Here is a 26,649-nt window from a genome sequence, read left to right as displayed (position 1 = left end):
CAATTTAAAAGCAGAAAATACTCAAGCAGTTTGGCTATACACACACATACACATTTTAAAATAGCATGTTTTGTATTGCTCTACAATTAGGAGAGAGCTTTCTCTCCATTCTCTTTCAGTGGGAAAAGAACCCACTGGTAACAATGTCAGACTCTCTTACTCAAGTGCTATACTCCACAACCCAAAACGATGCCAGACAATCAAGTATTTACCAGAATTATTCTTCTCACTTTGATACTGTGAGAACTCCCCTTGCCCCGTGCCTCCAATTATTAAGGCTAAAATCAACAGTTTAGACCAAACCAATGAAATGAAAGATCTAATGACATCATACCACTTGAATTCAAAATTTCAGCTCATCCTCAAATTCACAAGAGGTGGGCAAAAAGCTGCTTCTCACGAGTGCATGTGCAAAGAAAAGGAGGCCCTTTATATCAGAGACCACAGTAGAGAAATACTGGGAATTCATGGGCTATTTATACATAAGCACAAAAATAATATCTATTATAATTCCTGCCACACTGCCTTTGCTTTCATTTTTGTACATAGAATCAAATTTTCATTTGCTCTTACTTTGGACATTGCTGCCCCAAGTGCACCCCTTTCCACCTTCAGTTTAAACTGTTGCAAGACTCCTTCAAGAATTAGCTCTTTTGCAGCTAATTGCCACTGTTCTGGAGGACATTTTCCCTTGTGAGTTCCATTGAAATGAATGGGGAGATGTTCAAAGAGCACTACCATGCTATAGAAATTCTCTTTTAACTGCTCCTAAATTTCTGCTGTAATGGGTCCTCATGACAAGATTGTTTAATGTCAGAGGTGTAGTCCCCTGGGCTCCTTTTATTTATGTTTCAGACTGGCTCCTTTGCTTAAAAGTATGCACTTGTAAAATCCATTTTCTTTCACATACCTCTTGATTGCACTATAATTTTTATTCTTGCTTCATCAGCAGTCATTAGATTTACAACTAAGTACAAAAAACCCCCTATGTTAAGGTTATGACAGGTACAAAGGCAAGAAAATTCAAAGTTAAAGGTGAAAGACCATCCTTGTTTCACTGACATTGAATCCTTTATTCCTTCGTATGGGAAAGAAAAACGGCAATCTGATGTGTCCAAGAATCAACCAGATATACTGCATGGCACCAAATATAGTCCGTGTTGCCACTGTAAAAGCTTCAGGTTCTGACCAGTCTGCCAAATTCCAGTGTACTCAGACGCTGCCCTCAACAACACCATTTTCAAGGATGGGTGTCTCTTCGGGGGAGGCTGCCAAGGAAAGGAAGTAGTGCCAAATTATTTGGCAGATTTGTGTTTCGCACAAATAACCAGTTCCCGAATTTTATTGGCAACCTTAATAATACTTTCTTGGGGGAGCGGGGAGGAAGAGAGAGAGAAACATACCACCATACTTCAAAGCAATAGGTTGGGAGGGAGGAGGAGATTGCTAAATTGTTGTGGGCACCTTTCCAGAGGTCCATAGTCTGAGGCAATTGATCTAGTTTAGTGGGAAATTGAAAGATTGGACTTTGTTCTCTTGCTGCATGTTATCAGATACACATTTTAACTGTAGCCACAACTTTGCACCCCATTACCTTTCTGGTGCACTAACCTGTTTCCGTGGTACCAGGTGCAAAATGAAATGCAGGGGGGCTTAAGGCTCATGAAGTGAACGGCCAAACAATCATCTCCAGTGACTTGTAATTTTGTCATTACTCCCTCCCAGTGAGTGCAAGACATGGCCTTTCCTCAGTGTTCAGAATTCTGAGAGATTATGAAGGATAGTCTTCATTTTAAAGGTAAAGGGGCCCCTGACCATTAGGTCCAGTCGTGGCCGACTCTGGGGTTGCGGTGCTCATCTCGCTTTATTGGCCGAGGGAGCTGGCCATGTGGCCAGCAGGACTAAGCCGCTTATGGAGAAACCAGAGCAGCGCACGGAAACACCATTTACCTTCCCACCGGAGTGGTACCTATTTATCTACTTGCACTTTGACGTGATTTTGAACTGCTAGGTTGGCAGGAGCAAGGACCAAGCAATGGGAGCTCACTCTGTTGTGGGGATTCGAACCACCGACCTTCTGATCGGCAAGCCCTAGGCTCTGTGGCTTAGACCACAGTGCCACCTGTGTCCCTTGTCTTCATTTTAGGAGGATTCAATACTACCAGGATGCCCTTAAAGCAAGGTCAAGTTTCATCAGAATCCCTTTCTAAAGTCCTTTAGATCGCCAGGCCCAGACCATCTATGCCTGTGAATCTTGGCAAACAGGTACAGTTAGGAAACATAAAGTGAATTTGGGGGCAACTAAAAACGTGTGAGCCACTTCCCTTGAGAAATATTCCTATTCCTATTCCTATTGAAATTTTTATGCTTGAATAGGATCCTCCAAGCAATCCAAGTATGCCTTGAATTTTGCCACAGGAAAAATTCAGTGGGAACTCTAGAACAAATCTGAGTCTATTAAGGGAGGGGATTGTATGTGGATGGTACTGGGACATTGAATTGAAGGCAAGCACATACATTCACGATTGGTTTAAAATAATAATATAGTGATTGTAGGAATTAAGATGGACTTCTTATATCACACTAGATATAATTTGATTCCCAGCTCTTGGAAAACTAAGGCACGAAGAAACTTTTGCCCAAGAAGTGACTATCTTCTGACTTTTCCTTGGCTTCCTTATCTTCGATTTGCTTCCTATTCATCACATTGTGAGTCCATGAGTTGTATCAGACACCGTGTGAGTGGAATTTTGCTCACCCAGCAGTATGGGCATAGCCAGGATTTTTGTCAGGGGGCCAAGCAGCCAAAGTTCTTGAGCTTTTTTTGATCTGCCCGCCCTTTCCTCACCTGCCCCCTAAATCTGCTACAGAGGCCCCCCAACACTTCGGAGCAGCTTTTGAAGATGTGTGAGAGGCTTCAGGTGAGAGTGTGAGAGGAGGAAGCTCTGTTGTGCATGGTCACTTTCCGCATGGTTGTCTTGCACAACAGAGCAATTAATCTATATAAGCTAAAGTGTAATGGCTTGGGGGTGGAGGTTTCTAGCAGTGAGCACTGGATTTGAGCAGCGAACACTCAATGGTACCTAAGATGTCTGGAGCAAAGGACAAAGTTCAAAATCATTGGAAACCATTGCTTCCATTGGTTTAAAACAGTCATATTCTGAAGTGAAATATTAGAGAAAATGGCCCTTTTTAATTTCCTAAAAGGTGCTGTTTGTAATTTCACTCCTTCTTAGTCAGGTGTCTACTCAGAGGCGGGGGGGGGGATGTGGTTTTAAATGGGAAATATGTATACTTGGCTATTTTGATTTCAGGAACTTTGCAGTGAGGAAATTGTGGCTTATGAACTGGCAATTAATGTCATTACCAGTAAACCCTGACACCACTTGCTACTATTTTAATTGTGTGTTTTACTAACACCAGACCCCTCCCCTCTGATAATGGAGCTCCTCCATCCCCACCTGCAGCCTAAACAAGTCTTGTAAACCCGCCCCCCACCAAAATCAAGATCCAAATGGAGGAAATGCTTGAAATGTTAAGTAATGGGCTATCAAGTTGAAATAGAACTTTATTACTGTTTTCTACTTGCAGACATAACAATCAAAATATTAAGATCCTGTACAATATTTTTTCTAGCTCCTAACATTAAAGAAGGGGGGGAGGACAGGGGAATTGGTTTCAGAAGATTATTTTGATTTTATTTTATTTTATATTAAAACAGAGGAACATTTCCAAAGTCCTCTGGTGTATTTTGTAACACAAGTGTTCATTTCCCCCCTTCTTTTTAAAAATACTTCCTTTGTGACATATGAAACAGTAACATTTTTCCCATGGTTTGGAGGAGAAAATGAAATCCAGATTTGTAATTCCTAAAAGGAGAAATTTGATCCTTTCCAATGTTTAAGTAATATTTCCTGTAAAACATACGAGGCCATCTGCAGAGCTGTTTCCAGACACATTTTGAAGTGGCAAGGGCAACTGAAAGAGAGGAGAATGCAGCCTGGCATTTCACCTCTGGGAAATGGAACATTAAAAGGTTTCTAAAAGCTGGTTCTACCATTTTATAAAGTATTCAAGCCCTGCATAGTTCATAATTTGTTTAATCTGCTCACCTTTTTATAGATAGGGAGTGGGGAGAGAAGGGGAGATTCTGGCTGTAAGGGAATGTATACAAACTCTGATTCGCCTCAAAGAGGCCAGTGAGCATGCAAGAATTACTGGTGCTCAAAGCTGAATTGTAATTATATTTTATTTTTAATAGGTGCAATGGAGACATTACAGGCAAATCCTCCCCTATAAGGATTGGACAAGCTGAGCCTTATTTGGGGAGGAAACACAGAAATGCGGTCTTTTCTATCTGTTACAGAGTTGTGTTTTATTGTTAATCTCCAGGGTCACCTTATGAATTCATGTTAGTAAAATGTTACGGCCTCATTATAATATTCACTTTGTGAAAGGCCCTGCATTTATCACATCCCAACCTTGGATGAATATAAATTAAAAATGTGCATCTTTTTTTATAAGGAAAGGATTTCATACAGTTAGTCCTCCCTCCCTTGCCAACCCTTCCCCAGTTATAGAGAAATTCTAAAACTGATCTTTTGTTCAGGTTTAGGAAACACCTAAATTCTCATTGCTTCCATAGCTCAAAGTTAACATTTCCTTTGTTGTTTGTTTGGCTATAGAATGGAACTTCTAAACTACTGTAGGACCAAAGATTACCAACCCTCTCAGTCTGATGGGGCCATTCACCCCCCACAAAATGGGGGCGGGAATTCAGCTACTTTTAAGAGATCCTTAGTGTATTCAAATACATTTTGAGCATGGCTTCTTTCTTCCTCCACCATAAAGACTTTGTGTCATGATGTTGTGTTGCTCACATTGAGACATTCTGATCAGAATTGAGAAGGAACACTGCCAGGCTGCTGTGCAGTTGTGTGAAGCAGCACCAACGAATCTCTTTTATGGGAAAATAAGGAAACTTAGCAGCCTTGTCAAAAAGAGTATTCAATCCCACCCCACTGATGAAATTTAAGAATTGCCAAGTTCTTGATAACTATTCTAATCTTTATGTGCCATTTTATCCCCGCCTTACTTCCTGAACCAATGAAAAACCTCAGTTTAATATTTTGGACGAGCACTGTTGCGCAGGACTGAAACAGTTACATCATAATTAAACACTTTTATATTTGTGTCATGTTTTTTATGAGAATGAGAATGTTTTTCACCACTTTATCTTTTGATTAATTGGTATATAATTTTCGTTAAATAATAGTATATTTTCCTTTGGATGTGCAACACAATGACCATTCTTCCATGTAGCTGCAAGGATGAAAAAACAACAACAACAGGTACACAATTGTCTGATAAATGGTGTTTTACCACCCCAAGAAAAGCACTAGGACTGCATACGTCTTCCTCACCACTCCCTTTCTATTCTCCCCTTGTGCCACCCAGCTTCAGTGAACCAAAAACATTGAAAGGTCTCACTTAAAACTAGGATATGAAACCAGGAGAAGGGACAGTGGGGGTGATCCTGTTCTCCCATGGCATGTTCAGTATCCCTGAATACCAGCCCTGTGAATGGGCTCCTGTGTTTTCTCATCCATGTTTGTCTGCCTTGTTATTCTAAGCTTACTTTCTCCGCTGTTGTTCAAACTGCAGTGGTACTTCGGGTTACAAACACTTCGGGTTACAGACTCCACTAACCCAGAAGTAGTACCTCAGGTTAAGAACTTTGCCCCAGGATGAGAACAAAAATTGTTCGGCAGTGGCGTGGTGGCAGCAGGAGGCCCCATTAGCTAAAGTGGTACCTAAGGTTAAGAACAGACCTCCGGAACGAATTAAGTTCGTAACCAGAGGTACCACTGCACAGTCATAATTATCTGCCTCTCCAAATTCAGCCCCAATTGGATGCCATGATCCACATGTGTCCATTTATCAGATAAAAGAATCTTACAGTTCCTATCAGATTTTATGGGCATGAGGGTACTTCAAAATTATGACGGCAACTTCAGATCCTATAGATATGAAGCCAGAAAGAACCTTCAAAGCTGTCACTTCCATTTCCTACAAAAGAAAACACTTTGTAAAAGGGGAAAAAAAATACACACACATTACTGCTGAATTATAAATGAGATCTGGTATTTTTGTGATGGTACAAATCGAAGGCTTTCTCCATATTGTTAGAATACCAATTCACCCTTACTGGTCTCTACTACCTACCACTGTATAGAGTCCCCTGAGAGTCATCCATTTCTCATGAGATTACTTCAGCATCACATTACCGCTACCACATATCCATTATATATACACTTTCAGACAAGTGGAAGTGTTTCCACAAAAACAATCTGGAATCTTGGCTTAAAACTGAAGTTTTCTGTCAAAGCAAAGAGAGTAGTCTAAAAGAGGGCTTATTTTTGTTTTGTTTGTACAAATATGTTGCTTTTAGATGGCTGTGGGGAAAATGCACAGCAGTTGGGCCACTCTTTTGTTTCAAGGCAGCAATCCCAAACCATGTACTCAGTAGCAGCAGGTTCCTTCTGTGTATGAGGAATCAGGCTTCATTCATTCCATGGGAAGCTTTTTTGGAACACAGCCTGAGAGGGTGAGCCTTGTTATGCTGGCAACTTTCTTATATCAATGCACTGGAGCTCTCATATATCAATCAATCAATATATCATCTGATATCGAGACATACTTAGAGAATTCTCTCCTATGGTTCATGATAATGCCTGATAAGCTTACTTTGCACTGCCTATACAGCTCATCTGAACTTTGAAACTATCAAACTTTTTGCAGGAATTTAGGGAACAAAGGAGGGGCTGAAACTGTCCCTTTTGCATTTCATGCAAGGAGGCTGTGAATTATACCCAAGTATAAAAGCCACATCAGTCTGTTCAAAGATGTAAAGGCATTTCTGCCCAGAGGTTCCCCCCTCCTTATCTTATATGTGTCTTTAAGGCATGATGATTACGGAAACAAATGAAGCCCTTGGTTAGATACAGAAATGGAAGAGGCTATCCCATTCCCCCTGACAACTATATTTCTATATTCTGATAGCCATCTGCTGGAATCAGATGGTATATGTCTTGTAACATCTGGATAATGGGGTTTCAACTGTAATCTCATTAATTTAATATTTCTGTTTAAGAGATAAGGCTGTCTTATACGAGGCTTTCCAAGATGGGCGAGACTTTTGTTGTGCATGTAGGGCACAATTCAAAGAAAGTTAAGTGTACCCAAGTCCTAATCAGTGGGATTTCAGCTTAATTTCAAGCCAGACACTGGCTTCAGTTACAGATGAGGAAAGTCTCTCCTCTTTGATTAGGGATTTCAGTGGCACTTAAGTGCACCTAATTTTCTTTGGATCTCACTCTTAGTCTTTTTTTTATATTTAGTTTTCTCAAATTTTGAACCTATTCCTGTTGCTGCCAATAAAAATGCCCTGCTTATCTCAACCCCAGTCAAGCAAGGTCAGTGAACTGTGTGACATCATGCACTGGGTAAACAGATGTAAATTTTACATACAGTGATTTACTATTACTTTTCACCAACTTCTTCCTTAGGAAGTCAGTATTTTTATTGAGCACAAGGGGCCTTTAGCATAGGTCAAATGTGTGCCTAAAACAATGCATAGTAGAATTTTCACACATAATTATTTCATTTAGGAAGTTTCATCTTTGAATGGGTACTCTTTCCTAAAGGAAAGTGAAAATAATTTCAGTTTTCTTTACATTGAATATGCTTTACAAATACTTTATTTTGAGTGCTACCAGTTCAACATTTTTGCTTTTTAATATCATGAATGTGGACTCATTTGAAACTGGTACTTCAAGAGTCATGTGAGCATATGGTAATTTCAGTTCTTCACTTAACAAAATTACATTTAGGTACTGCATGATCCCATATAACTACATTCTCTGGTGAATCCTTAGTGCTCCTTTGGCCAAAAGCAAATAAAGAGAGCACCAAATTCATGGTTTCATTATTTTAAATATAGCTAAGATAATTTAGTTTAGATTTAGCAATATAAAGCAATGTAATATTGTGTTTGATCTTAAAGACACCTGAACCATGTGTTATGCTGACACTTTAAAAGTTGTTTTTTTTTAACACTTTGTTTTAAAAAATGTATATACCAGAGTCCAAAGAAATTCATCATACTGTATCATGGACAGCAGGAAATGGTACTGATATGTTCTCGTTGGTCGTGATTCTGTATCCATTATGATGAATTTCTGTATCCTGGATAAAAGAGAAAAGAAAATGTCCCTTTCCCCCCTTTCCCTATTCTTTTTCCAAGCTAATCTCCAAAATCTTGGGGGCATTTTCTTTTGTATTCACTTCAGCATGTACACAAGGGCCTTTATCTCTCAGCTTTGCCTCCGCTAGGGACGCGGGTGGTGCTGTGGGTAAAACCTCAGTGCCTAGGACTTGCCGATCGTATGGTCGGCGGTTCGAATCCCCGCGGCGGGGTGAGCTCCCGTCGTTCGGTCCCAGCTCCTGCCCACCTAGCAGTTCGAAAGCACTCTTAAGTGCAAGTAGATAAATAGGTACCGCTTTATAGCGGGAAGGTAAACGGCGTTTCCGTTTGCTGCGCTGGTGCAGGCTCACCAGAGCAGCTTCATCACACTGGCCACGTGACCCAGAAGTGTCTCTGGACAGCGTTGGCCCCCGGCCTCTTAAGCGAGATGGGCGCGCAACCCCAGAGTCGGTCATGACTGGCCCGTACGGGCAGGGGTACCATTACCTTTTTTGCCTCCACTATCTCCATTTGTTTCTTAATGTTTCTATTCATAATTCCATTCATTTCTCCCAGTCACAACAACATCCTTTTTCTGTTCTGCCATCTACAGTTGTTTCTCTTCCAGCGTCACAATGGCATCCTTTGTCTGATCCAGTCCTCCAGTCAGCTGAGTGGATGACCACTCCATTCCAATGTTTGCTGTTGTCGATTTGCCTTTAGCTTTTTGTGTTCAGGCTAATCTGGATCAACATCCTTTCCCACAGGCCCTGTGCATTCTTTAGTCTGGTTTTGCCCCCCAATCTGATCTCCTTTAATATTCCACACATCTCAGCTCTTAATTCTATCAACTGTTCATCTAGTAATTTTTGCATGATACCAGCAATCAGTGAGGCATTAAGCATTGTTTTTGCCATCTTGAGTTATATTATTCTCCCCATGGCAGTCTCTGCTTCCAGAAAAATGTGCCCGTTTCTTTAAATCAGTATTCCATTCTGACACAGATAACATTTACTTTCGTTTCCATATCTAAAACAGCCCACAAACAACAGAGAATTACAGATGGTATAAATTGTAAATTTTAGACAGGATAAGAGGTACATATCGCTTCAGTTATAAACTTTCAAGATCATCCATAGTTAAGGTAAACTTTTTGGTCTATTTTTTGCTTGTTAATTAATGCCTTTTCATCTTCCAGCAGTTTCTGGATGCAAATTAACTGGCAGATAGCGTATCCAATTAGTACTTACTTTCAGTCTTGTAAATAGTTAAAAGAAGGTGGTATTATCGACCTGGTGTCCTAATTTAAGAGCTATGATGCAGTGCATGGGCTTGATGAATGTTCCTCACCTGAGACACTTCTCCAATCCTGAAAACGTCTTTGTTCACGTTGTGATGAATGTCTTCTTCTGGGCCTGAGGGGTTAATCCCTGACCCCCTTATCTCAAAAGGAAGTTTTGGTAATCAAGATCTTATGCCTTGGTTGCCTTTAATCACTGCATAATTATCTCTGCTGACATGAGTGTCAGAAGCTGATCACTATTCCGCTATCATTCCTCCCCGGAAGTCAGAGGTGGCCATTTGTTTTTAAGTAAGATTGTGTGTGTGTTTGTTCCAGCCCAATGAAGGAGGAAGCCTTGAGGGGAATGGGGTGAGGGACTTCCTTCACATTGCCTTTATTAGCCAATAGGCCTGAGGGAGGAGCTGCCTGGTTATGCTGGGCTTGAATTTATTTTGGCTGTTTGGTTTATTTGGCATTTAATGTGGGCAGGTAAGTGGAGTGGTACATGGTCAGTATCGTAATGCAGGGAGGGCACTTCACTTATCATCTCTCTAATGTTGGCCAGCTTAGGAGACTGCTTTGCTGCTCTTGGGGCCTGGCATGTGCCACTTATTGAATGCTGAATAGTAGGGGTGTCTGGCACCTGTCAGGCTGCACACCTATGGCTTCCCTCGATGGGAAGTTGCTATTTGGCTCCTGTCATACCAGCTTGGATGATGGAGTTGATCTGGGGTGGTTTGGTTCTTAGCAGTAGGCAGATGATTTCCTATCTGTCTGTACAGCTTATACCTGCCTACACTTGTTAGCTGTGATTGGTGCAATTTCTTCCCTGTTCTGTTTTAATAAATATAAGCTTCATACTCTGGGTGTGCCCTTTGCATGCATGTGTAGTATATTGGAACATTTAATTGTTTTACAGCAATTAGTTACTCTGTGTGTCAAATGAGTGGATTTGCTAGATATTAGGATGTTTTTGAAAAACAGCTGTATGGAGTCTAAAACAGTCCCCTGAATAACACTGTTGGCTGTTGCATTCAACTGTGAACATATTTGTGCATTGCTTTTACCCCTCTGCCTGCCAGCTTTATTATACAATATCCTTGATATTTCAGATTTATCTGTAGACTGATTTTAATTTTATAGTTAGGACTATAGTATTTTCCATCACAGGGGAAAAAGAACATTGTGCAATTTTGTTTTTTTGTTATTCAAAAATGTATCCCTTGACAACACTTTGCTGTCTTGTATCTTCATAATACAGCATTATTTGAATGTTTTCCAGTGCAAATCTACTTCCATACCACTTTGTTTCCTGAAGAACATTGACTGTATCCCAGACACATTGGCTAGCAATCACATTTTTCCTCTTTGACACTGTGTGATTGCATTAAAGATAAATATCTTTTAAAAACACTGCAGAAATCTAACAATCAGATTTAACCAAATACAGAATTTCTGTTTCTTATTTGTTTCATAAATTGTTCTGCTGTCACATGAGAACAAATAAGAAACAAACACCCTAGTATTGGTGGGATGAATGTATATTTCATATGGAGCTCTCTTTCACCAAAGTACATACTTATTAAATGGGAAAGCGTTTCCCCTTTCTTTCCTCAGATTAAGGTGTGGGACCACAAGCAAATTAAATTATGTCTCCAGGTTTTGAGTGTACCTCTTGGCCTAATCCAGTTCTCTAAAGCAGCACTCCTAACCCTCTGGATTTCACATGCCTGAAGGCTAAATGCAATTATAAAAACATGACTCTTCCCAGATGAACTTTCAAATCTGCCTTGTCTCTTGTTTATTGATGGAAGATTGAAGGAAATATTCAAATCAGCCACCTTTCAATTCTTTACCAGCAGCAAAATGCAGAAATCATTAGAGTTGCTATGTCAATGGCTCTGTCCCATCTTAATATTCAACCTAGTTTGGGGATAACTTAAAAAGAAATGCAGGTCTATTCATAATGCACAGCACTTCCACATTCTTTCATTTGATATTTGCAGAAGAATAGCAACAACCAGTTTATTTGGAATGCCTATTTAAAGATAGCAAAATAAAGTAATCTGCTGCAATTTTAAGTTGTTCTCAGTACTAAACATTTGCAAGCAGGTTTAAAAAAATAATCTTCAAATTAATGCACTGCACAAACAATGTGACCAAAGCATAAGTTGCACTTTTACTTTAATTCTGCTTGTCACTGTATTATATTCAGTAAAGATTTATTTTGGAAACTTGGTATTCCCAACCTACTTAGAACTTCTTATAGACCAGTTTGGGATGGAACACTAACTTGCTACCAATTTCTTGGCCTATGATAAAAACTCCTCTGTTTCTACCGCCAAACCTTTCAGGGGGGAATTTGTAACACTTTGGCACCATTTTTGAGTGAATTGGATAACGTCAGATTTTTTGTGAAATTCTGACCCCGTGCTGTTTCCAACCGATAAAGCACTGTCTATCTGAGAGGTGCTTGGCTTCCTCTATAAGGGGGACCATGATCTATAACTTGATATGATATTTTTGTGGTTTAGGGCTCTGATGGCTTAGGCTATCTACAATCAAAACACTACCAAACACTTTGTCACTTTGTCACTTTGTTTCGTTTGGCTTAGACTATCTATGCAGCTGGGTATGACCTGGACCAATGTTAAGAGGGACTGGCATAAATACTTCATGTATAGTTTTTGGAGGATCTGTTGCAAATGTCCATAAGCTGTGATTTGTTTAAATGGTAGCATCATTTTGCCAGCTTGGATTTTTTATTTTTTTTTAAGAAGTTGGTGTCTTATTTTTGGAATCCTTCAGCATGCATGGATTTTAAAGAGCCTTAAGCTATGATGTTTTCCTTTCATAAAATTTATATTTAATCATATCTTTAAAAAGTGTTCTCATTCTGCCACTTGGTGTTATCAACCAAGCGGAACCCGTGAATGCAATGTTCTCTTTTAACTGTTTTCGTATTTCATTCCTTCACAACTTCTTAAATGGTACATGGTGTAAATCACAGTGAAGCATCCATGAGTAACATGTGACTTGCACTTAAGTGAGTGTTTTCTGTTCGAAATTAGATAAGTCGCTGCCACAAATGATCTTGTATTTAGATTTTCCTGTCAGAATTCCAAACTTAAAATGGTACCTGTTCCATGCAATGCCATGCTCTTGACAGCAGTTGGGTTTTTTTTATATCAATCATTCCAACACTATTGGTTTCAGCTATTTAAGCTAACTTAATTCCACAGAAATTTCCAATGAAAACATGACACTAAAATCTGAGATTCAGATGCAAAAAGATTGGTGAAATCGTGTTCCAGCCATATGATGTCATGATGAGAGTCAGCAAAGGATGGCCAGCCCAGGGCTGCTTCATTACCTGCTAAAGAACTGGACCAGTTCCATATATTGAACCTGAAACTGGTGGCCAAGACTCTTGCAACCCAAGCCAGGACCCTCACAGATGGCTCCCCCAAGCCTCAAAAATCAAGCACTCTTTGTTCTACCATGCCTACACAACAGTTCAGGAAACACATCAGGTAAGAAGATGCAGAAAGGAGAAGCAGTGCTCACCTAAAAGAGTATTGGCCTTTTAAGGATTCACATTATTCAAGTGGGCAGGGACAAACTGTTCCCACTAGTGGCTGGTGTACATTGGGACTGGTAGGCCAAAAAGTAGGGAGACCAATGGTAGCTGGAGCCAGAATGAACGACAGGAAGAGCCAGCTAATTCTATGATACGATACGATAATCTTTATTGTCATTGTCCCATACAGAACAACGGAATTGAAAAATCTACATCAGACATTAAAAACCCAACAAGCCTGCTATCCCAGCTATCCCAACCTGGTTAGCCCCCTAAAAACTCTGATACCTCATTTTGTGATTGGGAATGAATGTGTGAATGGAACCTCCACAGGTTCCCACAGTACTTTGTTCAACCGGTGCAACATCTTGTAATTTAGGTTCATTTTCTTTTGTACAGTAGCATGCACTATTTTCTTTGTTCATATAAATCACCTGCAGTGTCATGAACGAGTTAAAATACATTTATTTCCCTCAGAACTGCTCTAGAGTCAGCTATGCTGGTGGTCTCCACAAGAAATTCAAACTCTCTGCTGACCAAGTGAAAAAACACATGTTCATGTATCAGGAGGATATATAACACTGGGCAACAATTTTTTACTTTGTGAACGTTGTCTAGATTTCTACAACTGATTTAGGGTATTTTTGCACTGCTGAATCAGGAAATGGCATCCATTTCTCTCCATCAGGTCAGGTTTACTGTAAACTGAATGGTGGGCATTGATAAAGGTAAGTACACGTAAATTGCATGTTGCTTCACCATTTTTCAATCTTCAGGGCTTGAACTTCCATTTCTTGTAACTCCTGGAATGCTCAGTGGCAGGGAGGTCTCTCTTCAGAGTCCAACAGTAGTCAGCCACCATGACTGCGTCCCAGCGACCATGATACCTGGTCTCCATCTCTTTCATGTCCTGATAGAATCTCTCCCCCTGCTCGTCACTCATTGAACCCAGGTTCTCAGGAAACCGTCCATATGTGAAAATAGGTAGTGCATCTTGACGCTCATGTTGCAACCCAGGTTTCTGAAAGCAGTCAGCATGTTGTTGACAAGTTCTGCGTAGTTTCTGGCCTTATTGTTGCCAAGAAAGTTCTTCACTACCAGAACAAATGCCTTCCATGCTTCCAGTTCCACTTCGTTCATTGACTTTCCGAACTCTGGATCTCTGATGAGATGACGGATCTGAGGACCGTCAAAGATGCCAGCTTTCAACTTCTCCATGGTCAATCCTGGAAAAGCCTGGCACAAGTAAGTGAAGCAGTCACCTTCCTTGTCCAGAGCCTTGGTGAACTGCTTTATTAAGCCGAGCTTGATGTGCAGCGGTGGGAAGAGTATTCTGTCTCTGTCCACCAGAGGGTCGGTGATGACGTTCCTTTTTTTGCAAGGCACCAATTCTTCCCGCACAGGCCAGTCCTTCTTCGTGTAATGCTGAGCACGGTCCCTACTATCCCACATGCACAGAAAACATGGGTACTTGGTGAAACCAGACTGTTGTCCCAACAAAAAGTTCACCATCTTCAGGTCAACACAAACCACTTATGCTGATCATAACCAATTTTCTCCAGCACATACTTCACCGCTTCATAGTTCTCATTCAGTGTACTCAAGTGAGCCAGGGGTATAGAGGCAAACTGGTTGCCGTTGTGTAGCAGAACACATTTCAGTGATCGCTTGCTGCTGTCAATGAACAGTCTCCAATCTTTGGGTTCGTACTGTGCACTCCAAGCTTGAGCAGAAGCAGCGCAATATCTGCACAGTACACCAAGTCCTTCTCTTCCGAGAAAAAACGGAGGCACTCTTGATGCCTGTTGCGGAAGAAGCTGATGCGAGCACTGTCAGAGAGGAGGTTTTTTCCCTTCAATCTGGATGCCAACAGTTCGGCAGAGTCCTTTGACAAGCTGTGGTCGCGAAATTCAACTCCTTTTGGGAAAATGGATGTGGAGCATCATCTTCAAGAACCACTTCTTCTTCTTCATGTCCTTCAACACTGGAGGCATCTTCGTCACTAATGTCAGGAAGTTCTCCGAAGATAGGCACCGGAATTTCATCACAATGAGCTACAGGACGACATGCTGATTGAAGATCAGGATACTTGAGGCTGCTCCGGTTCTTTCTGTTGATCCCAGCCGCACCAATTTATGGAAGATTTTGAGATTTTATTACTTCAAACTGATCCCTTTTTGACATAATCACCCAGAACTATCGGACCTGAATACTTCTTGTCATTAAAATAATCATTTCCAATCAAAACAATTATTCGACATGGCATTTTACCCCCACCAACTTCTTCTAAAATGCTCCACAAAGCGTACATGTGAACAAAAACGTAAAAAACCCGACATGTGGCCATAGCTCAAAAACTTGACCTGATTGAGCAAAACCAATGTGATTTTTGGATTCAGCGCATCAGATTCGTCCTAAATCAACTGAAAAAACGCAGACAACAAATTTGTTGTTGACCAGTGTAATCTTAGTTGAGTCAGTCTCAGTGACGATTCCACTCAGTGAAATCTTCACTTGGATCTCAGGTCTTAGGAATTTCATGAGTCTCAAACAGCTAGAGAGAAGACTGTTAAACCTGAAGGATTTGACTGCTATTTTCCCTCCTTTCTCCTTCAGACTCTTGCCATTTCTCCCCCTGCAGTGGAAAGATTTTTGACTTTTTAAAATTCACATATAAAACAGTCTTAAGAAAATGGCTAAGAAGCGTTGGCCACTGGTTCCCTTAAGAAAATAACATTCCAGAATCCTAAAAGCTGCAGTGTGTTCCCTTAGTGGGTGTTTAGAAGCTTGTCATTTGAGAGTCTCTTTAGTTTGGCCCTCAAAGCTCAGCTTCCCAATATGTTCAGGAAGTGGTGCTGTCAGTCTTGTGAGCATATATGAGAATTTTTGGACAGGGGTGGTGGTAGCAGAGAACATAGTGCAACACTAACTTCAGCACGATGGTGTCAATTCCTAGTATGCCCTCAAGGATAAGTGTGAGCAGGGGAGTCTCTGCTTTCCTTCTGTTGTCCCCCTTAGTCAAGTTCCAGATGGGTGTCCCAGTGACAACACCTATAGTTGCAGATTGGGGGAGGTGAGGGACTCTTCTCTCCTTCCTCATTTCCCCTCTCATTTTTTATGAGTGCTTGCTTTCCTACAGAGGTTCTGCCAAGTGAGTGGGAAAGGGTGAGATTTTTTGTTTGCGCAAGAGCAAGACAAGGGTGTGTCTGACCACTTTGAACTAAGGTGGGCATAGGTTTCTAGGGACACTGCTGCCTCAGGTGATAAGAGAAAAGCCCCAAGGAACATGTGGCAGCTGGGCTCCACCAAAACACTCTCTGACAGCGATGATCTACTGATGAGAGGAATCTAGTATGGTAGCTCTTCCCTGCTCAACTTGCTCCTACACAAACCCTTGTTAGCAAAGTCACTTAAATAATGCAGAGTCCAGAGCGAAAAGAGAGATAACACTTTATGGAGGCAAATGAACAAAATCCTGTGAAATATACTCAGAGTTGAGAGTGGATTTCATGCTCTTTATTCAGCTCATAGTGGTGAGGAGGAATGGAAGTTCCCCCAGAATGTCTGCATTAAATACATTATTTACACAATAGGCCCCACATGATTGGCTAATTCCAGGATTCACCTGTAGGTCAATCAGGTTGCGGATTCACTTCCACCTGGAGCTGGATTGGGTGGCTCCTGTGGACCAATCAGACTGCTGCATTCTGGACCCTATTGTTCTAGGAGCAATCAGACTGCTGCATTTTGGATCCTATTCAACTCAGTACATAATACCCTGTGTAAGTTGAGGGTTAAGTTACAGAGAGGTTTTGTCTTCCCTCAGAACTACCTGGCCAATGAAAGCACATGCCACCTCAGTGAAGTTCATGCCACACTGCTTGGTCGTTAAGCAGCACGCCCTCTTCTTGGTTAGCTGAGTTACTAATTGCAAAATTCACTCTTAAGTCACACACGGAATGATCTCTGCTGTTACGCTTCCTGCAGCTCTCATACGAGACTTCTGAATAAAAACTGAGGCTCTGAGACAAAAAAAATCCAACTCTATTTTATGGCATTGGAGAGAGAAAGGCAAGAACAAAGGAAGGACAGGAACAAATGGCAGTTGTTTATAATACCCATTTTGTGGAGAGAGTGTTGTTTCTCCTCATTGGAGAGAGAGCTACAGAAATGACTTCTACGCCAATGATGTAAGCTTACTCCTTTCTTCAGTTTGCTAAATACTGCTGGGGGGTTTTCTCCCTCTTCTGGATATACACATGCTCAATTAAGTTTTCTTTCTTGCAGGCTAATATCCTGTAGTGTTTGGAGGCCCATCCAAGAGCCATCTGTTGCTTACCTCTGTGTTTTCCAGTTTGGGAGACCTCATGGAAAATTCAACACAGATTCATCTGCAGACAGAACAACAAAGTCAGCATTTAACTGTGCTGAATTTTACAGAATTTTCTCCTGCGGATGGTATTGATATCTTTTAAGTGAGCGGAGTAATGTGGGAATGATTCTCTAAGTTATTGACAGGTGTCCAGAGACGAGCTGTGTAAGAAACATTTTGATCCTTGAGAATCGCATCATAATGGATTGGGCTAATCTCCTGGCTTTTCAGATCTGTCCATGTCTAAGACATATCTAAGGTCACATTGTAGCTATAGACTAATCAGACTTCTTGCTTCATCTTGCTCAGATGCCAAGTTAAAGCACTTCCCAGGCTCTGACACCATTCCTGTTATAAAAGGTCAGAGTTCCCAGATACACCGGAAAATATCACAGACATCCAGAGCCTCACATTCACTTAATAGCCATGGTATTGGAAAATATTTTTCTAACTGCTGGGAACAGTGTGTGAAATCCATGCCAGGACATATTTCATTCAAATATTCGGACAGTGGAAGAAGTTGATTTCAGCTTTTGCGTTTTCAAACTGCAGTTGAAAGCTTGCACTACAGTTTGTGTGTGTGTGTGTGTGTGTATTAGTGGTACAGTTGTAACTTAGAAATCGAGCAGAATCCATTCTGAAACATTTGATTTCCAAAGCACAGCTTCTTATTGGCTGCAGGAAGCTCCTGCAGCCAATTGGAAGCCATGGAAGCCCCATCAGACATTCGGCTTCCAAAAGAACGTTCGGAAACTGGAACACTCACTTCTGGTTTTCGATTGTTTGGGAGCTGGAATGTTCGACTCCCAAGGCATTCAGTAGCCGAGGTATGGCTGTTTATCCCATTGTAAAGGGCTGCCTAAATAAAGAAAAGGGAGCTGACCACTCATATTTCTATTTCATTTAACAGGATAGGTTTAGGGTGGCAGAGTCCACAACCAATCACAAACTACCTGCCCTGTGTGGGAAAGAGGAAAACATGTAGGACAGATTGCATATGTAAGCCTAGCATATGAAATAGTATTTAATCGAGTAAGTCAGAGATCCTCAGAAAATCAAGTCATTTCTGTTTAGGTACCTTAAAATGTTTTGATCTCAGTTTAAGAGATCAAAACAGATTAAGTCAGTCTGACATCAATACCAGGGAAGATTCTGGAGCAGATCATTAAGCAAACAGTCTGTGAGCACCTAGAAAGGAATGCTGTTATCACCAATAGTCAGCATGGATTTCTGAAAAAATAAGTCATGTCAGACTAACCTGATCTCGTTTTTTGACAGAATTACAAGCCTGGTAGATGAAGGGAACGCAGTGGATGTAGCCTACCTTGATTTCAGCAAGGCATTTGACAAGGTGCCCCATGATATTCTTGTAAAGAAGCTGGTAAAATGCGGTCTTGACTATGCTACCCCTCAGTGGATTTGTAAGTGGCTGACTGACCAAACCCAAAGGGTGCTCATCAATGGTTCCTCTTCATCCTGGAGAAGAGTGACTAGTGGGGTGCCACAGGGTTCTGTCTTGGGCCCGTTCTTATTCAACATCTTTATCAACGACTTGGATGATGGACTCAAGGGCATGCTGATCAAATTTGCAGATGACACCAAACTGGGAGGGGTGGCTAACACCCCAGAGGACAGGATCACACTTCAAAACGACCTTGACAGATTAGAGAACTGGGCCAAAACAAACAAGATGAATTTTAACAGGGAGAAATGTAAAGTATTGCACTTGGGCAAAAAAAATGAGAGGCACAAATACAAGATGGGTGACACCTGGCTTGAGAGCAGTACATGTGAAAAGGATCTAGGAGTCTTGGTTGACCACAAACTTGACATGAGCCAACAGTGTGACGCGGCAGCTAAAAAAGCCAATGCAATTCTGGGCTGCATCAATAGGAGTATAGCATTTAGATCAAGGGAAGTAATAGTGCCACTGTATTCTGCTCTGGTCAGACCTCACCTGGAGTACTGTGTCCAGTTCTGAAGGACACTGACAAACTGGCACGTGTCCAGAGGAGGGCAACCAAAATGGTCAAAGGCCTGGAAACGATGCCTTATGAGGAACGGCTAAGGGAGCTGGGCATGTTTAGCCTGGAGAAGAGGAGGTTAAGGGGTGATATGATAGCCATGTTCAAATATATAAAAGGATGTCACATAGAGGAGGGAGAAAGGTTGTTTTCTGCTGCTCCAGAGAAGCGGACACGGAGCAATGGCTCCAAACTACAAGAAAGAAGATTCCACCTAAACATTAGGAAGAACTTCCTGACAGTAAGAGCTGTTCGACAGTGGAATTTGCTGCCAAGGAGTGTGGTGGAGTCTCCTTCTTTGGAGGTCTTTAAGCAGAGAGCCAGGGTGGTGTAGTGGTTAAGAGCAGTAGTCACGTAATCTGGGGAACCAGGTTCATGTCTCTGCTCCTCCACATGCAGCTGCTGGGTGACCTTGGGCCAGTCACACTTCTTTGAAGTCTCTTAGCCCCACTCACCTCACAGAGTGTTTGCTGTGAGGGAGGAAGGGAAAGGAGAATGTTAGCCGCTTTGAGACTCCTTAAAGGGAGTGAAAGGCGGGATATCAAATCCAAACTCTTCTCTTCTTCTTCTTCAGAGGCTTGACAACCATATGTCAGGAGTGCTCTGATGGTGTTTCCTGCTTGGCAGGGGGTTGGACTCGATGGCCCTTGTGGTCTCTTCCAACTCTATGATTCTATGATTCTAAGATTTAAGATGGTACTTTATCTTTGAATCCCAGAGCGAATCCTAGCTGAATTATTTTCACTATCCTTTTGATAGCAATTTAATATGCTGCTGATTGTCCCCCCCCCCCCTTAAAAAAAAAGAAAGAAAACATGTTGGAGACTGCATTCATCCACTTGTCCCTATATCTGTATATCCTTTGTTTGAGTACAGTGACTGGTTTTCAATAAAACCCCTGACACTTCACCTTTGCTTATGCTCACCTTCTCTATAGCTATGTTTGTATAATATAGGGAAGGATAGATGATGGAGTAGCTACCAACATCTTGATTACTGGATACCATCTCTCTCTGTTCTGATTTCATGCTATTTCCTTTTCATCCAGCACCATAAGAAGCCCCCTTTCTACAGTGCTGACACTAGAATATATCTATAAAATACTTGTATTAAATCCAATAAAGCTGTGTTTTTTACTCGTGTATAGTAATACTCTGGATAAATCTTCTTAAGCTTTCTGGGTCTTATTTGACACTAAATTAAAATCTGGTCTTGTATGGCATGTTCATTCCCTCACTTGTCTCTATTGTCTATGTCTTTCATTTGATATCAGAAAATCACCAGGGGAATGTCAACCTATATTTCCCCCTTTGAAGAAACTCATACACACCGATGCTGCTGGGCAGTCTTCAAGGTCGTTATTGTAATGCTTGGAAATTATCCCTCCAAAGTCTAATCAGTATTTTCGTTTGTGCTCCTTTATGTTCTGATTTCTGAAGTTTTCTTGCATAGATCAGCTTTTAATCAATCTGTCATTCTACACTTGTATAGCACTTTCATGCCATGGATCTGAGGAATATTTCCAAACAATATGATAATGTATACAATTACCTACAAATTATAGAGAGCTCAATTCTGGAACAGAATGCAAATTGTCAGATAGCTACTTCAGTGAGCAAGTTCACTAATTTCTAGAACCTCCTGTGCCAGAAGAAAATAATAATACCATCTTTAAAAGAGAGAGAGAGAGAGAGAGAGATATGAAACAACTATTTCTAAACTGTGTGATAGCAGCCATTAGGCCTGCATAATTGACTTTGGTACACAAATGATAAAGGGCATGAAAAAGGCATAAAGATGCCGCTATATTACTAGTTAGCAAGCAGGGTTGGAAACCGTAAGGTAATTTGTCCTTTCATGTACCTTCCAGAATTTTACGGATGAAAATAGGTGCATTTGATTTATATTGAACAGGCAACTGGCTCCTACTGTGATAGTGTGCAAGCAAACATAAATGAGCTATTGAGAGCCCGTCATGCGCTGAATGCAGTGCTGGAGACTGAACTTCCAGTTGCTCCTCAGGGTCGCCTTGAACATTACAATCAAGTGGCAATGGCAGATACTCGAGTAACTTGCACATCTGCTTTTATTATATAGGAAGTGGGTATTTTCCCCTGTGAAAGGAGACATGTGGACCTTACATGCACAGGGAATTCAAACATCATTATGCAGGAGAAGTGTGCACTGTCCCTCTTAGAAAGTGCAACTGGGAGCACAAAAACTGAACTCATACACCTGCTGCTTCTGATTTGACAATAATGCCCAAATCCACACTCAGCTATAAAACTTCCTTGCTGGGTGGTCCTGGGGTAAGTCGCAATCTCAATGGGCATGAAATACCCAATAAGGTTATAAGAAATATAATGGCAAGCCCACTTGCACCTTCACCTCAAATAGGGGCTTCCAGTGGATGGGACCAGCATCCTGAGCCAGAAATTTCTGAAAATTTCTGTCAAAATTTGGCTCTTAGCTCAACTTCAGGAGAAAAGATGTTGTGTGATTCTTTCTGATGTGTGAAGATGATTCAAGATGCTTGAAGAGCTCAAAGAATACATTGGAATAGTAGCACCAATTTTCCTGCAGAAATTTTACAGTTGTTCAATTCTTGAGCCAAGCCCTAACAATTTGGTACATGAAATAGTAAGGTTTATCTTCATATTTCAGAGTTCAAGGTCTATTCCTAATGGGGGAAATGGCATTCTGATTTTCCCAAGTTGTTCTGGGATATATGCACTGAGTGAAATACCTTAATTTACCTCATTTCGCAAATTATGAATTACATACCTCTTTATCAGGTGTGTAGGAAAATGTTCTGAAATGTAAATTAGTAAATTGCTTCAAATCCCTGGAGGGGAAATGCTCAAGAAACAGATATTAATGTTTAACTCCTCCCTGTAAACATTGTGCTACTTGCATGGCATCACTAATAGCAGCAACCAGGCCCTGTTTCTATAACTGAGAATAGAAGCCAAGAAGATAGGAGGGTTCTTTCTATGGCTCAGAGTGGTACTAAGTCTTCCTTTGGAACTCTGCTGTCAGCTACACAAGAGGAAAGCCGAATGCTTTATAGGAGATCATGCAGTCCAACCTAAAAGGACCAGCACAGGAGATATTTCAAAATAGAAAAAAATTGGATCCAATTCCCAACATTAAAATGAAAGCAGACTATACAACCTGCGTTGCCAATATTGTTGGATTTAAGATTTGGAATGAGGTTATTCAGACTATGCCCCTGTTCTGTCATTACATCAGAAATGCACAATTCAGTAACAAACGTATTCCCAAAGGCAGATTTACAGCCATTATTATGGGTTCCATCCACCTCTAAATGTTTGGACTTCATTTTCTGTGTACCTGCTGTTTGAATCTGTGTATGGTCACTCTGAATTCTACACTACAGCAGAAAATGTTATTTCTTTAAAAATGTACCTGCTTATCTTAAACAAAAATCAGTACAAGAGAGGAAGATTAGATACAAAATACAGCTTATTTCACATTGCTGTCTTGTAGTGCCTTGACATCATAGGCCAAATTTGAAACTTCCTGCTTACATCAGGAACAATGTATTATTGGAGTCACTGACCTGCAGGAAGATGAGCAACAGATCTTTGACTTCCCAAAGCAGAGGCATTTATAACTTCTAAAATGATTGTGTTATCTACATTGTAACACATAATCTTTCTTTCATACTCACAATATGTTGTTTCTGATTTTTCTCCTTAAAGAACATTGGTGTGTGATGGCTATTTGATTACAGTAGCTGGGCTATCACTAGGGGTGTATCTGATCACTGCAGAGTGAAGCATTATCATTTTATTATTGACAAGGTTATGTTAATATTGCTTGATAGTCTAGGATGGTCAAAGGATGTCTCTTTATAGGAACTAACTTTTAGAAGATGGTTTGTTGATGCAGTGATCTCCCAAGAATGTTTTGAATAGGAAATCCATCAGGTGGCAAATCTCCCAACATCATAGCTGGGGGTGGGGGAAAGTATGGATGAAAGCCTTAGGGGCAGTGGATCTGTTGCATGCTATGGGTGTTCACGCAGCTTGTGGCCACCTATGCTCTACTTACACTTTTTAATACGGTGGTACCTTGGTTTACGAACGTAATCTGTTCTGGAAGTCTGTTCTTAAACCCAAACCGTTCTTAAACCAAGGTGCGCTTTCCCTGAGGCTTCCCGCCTCTGGTGCCCTTCCACCGTTCAGATTCCGTTCTTAGACTGAGGTAAAATTCTCAAACCAAGACACTATTTCCAGTTTTGTGGAGTTTGTAAACCAAATCGTTCTTAAACTGGACTGTTCTTAAATCGAGGCTATATATTAAATATTACAAAAACACTAGTTTCCATTCACATGCATGGAAGGCAGTGCCATGTTTAATCTGAAACAGGGCCATATTTTTAATCCTGTACCTGAAGTCACACCTCTTTCCTCCAAGAATGGCAAATTCAATGCATTTGGTCTAGCATTCACTACAACATCTCTCATTGGCTGGGATTACTTCAGGAAATAAGGATCAAAGGGTAAAAAACTATGGTGCTGAAGTAATCCCATGGAAACAATGGCTGTGAACAAGTTCAAACAGTGTACTTCCCTGCAAGTAAAAAGCAAATATTTTTTCTGGAGCTTTTTCATGCCTCTTAAAAGCAGAATGTTCGTCCCAAAAACATTCACAGGCAAATATTTGACACAGCTCTCATTCTGGAAAAAATGAAGTTATTTTTTTCACACTCTGGTTAGCATTTGCCTGTGGTGCATTTATGCCTATTACCAGAAGTTCACAGAAGCAGCAGAGATTGCCATCTGGGCTCTTCCACTGGCATCCTTCATAACTACTTAAGACTAATAACACAACATTATAAGCAGGATGGAAAATCTACATGTTTAGAAGTTTGTATACACCACTCATTTAAAGCACAAACCCCAAAAGACTCATGGGAACCATAGTTTACCCACCACAAGCTACAATTCCCAGCACCCTTAAGAAAATACAATGCCCAGGACACTTTGAGGGGGTAATGGGCTTTAAGTGCATTGTGCACACACATCCAACTGGGGAAAAAACCCAAGAAGAAAATTGTAGGAACAAATGAACAGTTCTCACAACGGAGGGAGGAAAGAAGTGCACACTTCAAGGACTGCTGGTTTTCAATCTATTCCTAAATAATCTGGAGTTAGAAGTAAGCGGTGAGGTGGTCAAATTAGTTTATTTTCTTAAATTACTGTTCTGCTGTTATCTTTGGAGTGAGCATTTATTTGCTACAGTTGCAAGGGCTGTTATAGGAACTAGAAAAACTTACTTCCAATGAGGAAATGATCTAGTGGGTCTATTTCCAAATCAGGCTCACCTCACCAGTCCTGTGGCAAAGACTGCCATACCATACCAGTTGATGATGCCATCAGGGGCTACATTTGCAATATATATTGAAATAATTTTTAGACCTCTTTCCACAGTCATGGCATCCCACAAAGAATCCAGGGGAACTGTAGTTAAAGGTATTGAGATTCAATATTGGGGGGGGGGGGAGGAAGTAGGCAGTATGCAAGACCCTTCTAACCCGCTAGGTTAGCTTCCTTTGTTGAGGTGACAGCCTGGCTGAAAGGCCATTAAGGGAAACAAAGGAAAGGGACTCTGTGTGAGATGACCAGCTTGTAGTTAGTTGGAAGACAAAGCTAGAGATTGGAGTAGAGTTTTGATGCTCGGAACCCCAACCATCACAGGATCAGTTTGTACTTGTGTAAATAAACCATATATCATAAAGACACCACAGTCTCAACTGTGCCTCATTTCCAAAAGGGAACATGAACTCGCACTGCTCAGAGATTGAAGTGGCAATAGTAATAGTAGCAGTAGTGATGATGATGATGATGATGATGATGATGATGATGATATAACCCCATCTTTCCTTCCCCAGGAGCCAGGACAGCAAACATACAAGTGAAAAAACAATTAAAATATCTACAATTCCAAGAGTGGTTTAATGATAAATCCCTCTTCCCAAGGGAGTGTGGGAATTTTAGCGCTGTGTGGGGAACAGGGATCTTCGAACAACTCTCAGCATCCTTAACAAACTGCAAGCAAACTCCCATAATTATTTGGGGGAAGTCATGTATAATAGTGCTTCAAATGTATGGTTCAAATGTGGCTTGAAAAGAGAGCTAACATACATAGGACAGAATAGGGTACAGTGAGAGCTCTGTCTTAAGAAAGTGATAAAAGAGTAACTTGGTAGTGACATCCAGGAGGATGTCTATGTTTGGGCAATGAAAACATAAAATAATAAATAGCATATCTAAGGTTTACTGTTTGTTGAGATGATGAAATCATAATAATTTTCATTACATGCCCTAGATATGGTTGCTAAAATAAGGAAATTCTGAGATGAAAGAGGCATAGAGAGCATCAAAGAAACTGTTTAATATGTTTGGGAAAACCATGAATATTCATGCCAATGAAATCACGTTACAACCTAATGGAACAGCAGTTGACCACCATGCTGCTGAAATGCAATTCAGACATAAATATTCGGATACCTTTCTACGGTGACAAACCTCTTGAATTGCAGTGGAAATAAAAGTATATAGCATAACTCATAACCAATGTATTATTCTTGGATGAAACGCACATACTAATAGGAAGAAGGGGAAAAGAGTCTTGTCTCTTGCATTGTGAGGTTGAAATTTTCACTGTTGTACAAGAACTTTAAATGATGCAACATGTGAGGTTGAACGGCATTCCCCAACTTAGTGAAATATGATCATTAGCAGGCCCACTAGTGCAAGCTTTTAAAGCAGAGTCATCTGTTAAATTCAATTTTATTTCACTGGCTGGTGATTCAGATGAGTCTTTTCCTTCCTGGAATGGTCATCTATGTGCATGATCTTCAAAAGCAGCATTTAGTTGCCAACTTCATTCCCAGTTCTACCCTTACTCACACAGCACACTTGGATCATAATGCCTGGCCACACATAACCCCACAATAAAACAGAATGAAACGTTTATTGCCTACAAATGACATTGTCTCACTGCTGCTGAGACAGCCCAAAGGTTCAGGTCATTCAATTGCTTTGTAGTGTTAAGCAAATGAACAGAACTGAATTGACCATTCTAACACAAGGGGCCTATTGTGTTCATTCTTGA

General features: G+C 40.8%; 1 protein-coding gene and 1 long non-coding RNA gene across 4 annotated transcripts in view; one reads left to right on the top strand and one right to left on the bottom strand.

Moving 5' to 3' along the window:
• Positions 1-773: 773 nt before the first annotated feature.
• LOC309342613 (uncharacterized protein) overlaps positions 774-26,649 on the bottom strand; it is a 96,084-nt gene continuing 70,208 nt past the window's right edge. For 2 of the 3 annotated variants that reach the window (XM_081863352.1, XM_081863353.1), the window contains exons 4-5: positions 8,167-8,247; positions 774-1,268 (exon numbers count right to left, since the gene is read on the bottom strand). In XM_081863352.1, coding sequence (XP_081719478.1) covers positions 1,241-1,268; positions 8,167-8,247 — 109 coding nt within the window. In that variant the 3' untranslated portion in view covers positions 774-1,240. The remainder of the gene's footprint in view (positions 1,269-8,166; positions 8,248-26,649) is intronic. The other variant, XR_014156907.1, reaches the window with a different exon arrangement.
• LOC309342631 lies at positions 3,780-18,074 on the top strand. The gene is made up of 3 exons (XR_014156937.1): positions 3,780-4,036; positions 12,770-13,060; positions 17,395-18,074. It is a non-coding gene; the product is annotated as an uncharacterized lncRNA (long non-coding RNA).

The sequence above is a fragment of the Podarcis erhardii genome (assembly GCF_964252035.2).
Source record: "Podarcis erhardii genome assembly, chromosome: 5".
In the NCBI taxonomy this organism is placed as follows: domain Eukaryota; kingdom Metazoa; phylum Chordata; class Lepidosauria; order Squamata; family Lacertidae; genus Podarcis; species Podarcis erhardii.
The sequence above is the reverse complement of the archived record's forward strand: the minus strand, read 5'-3'. Positions and strand labels throughout refer to the sequence as shown.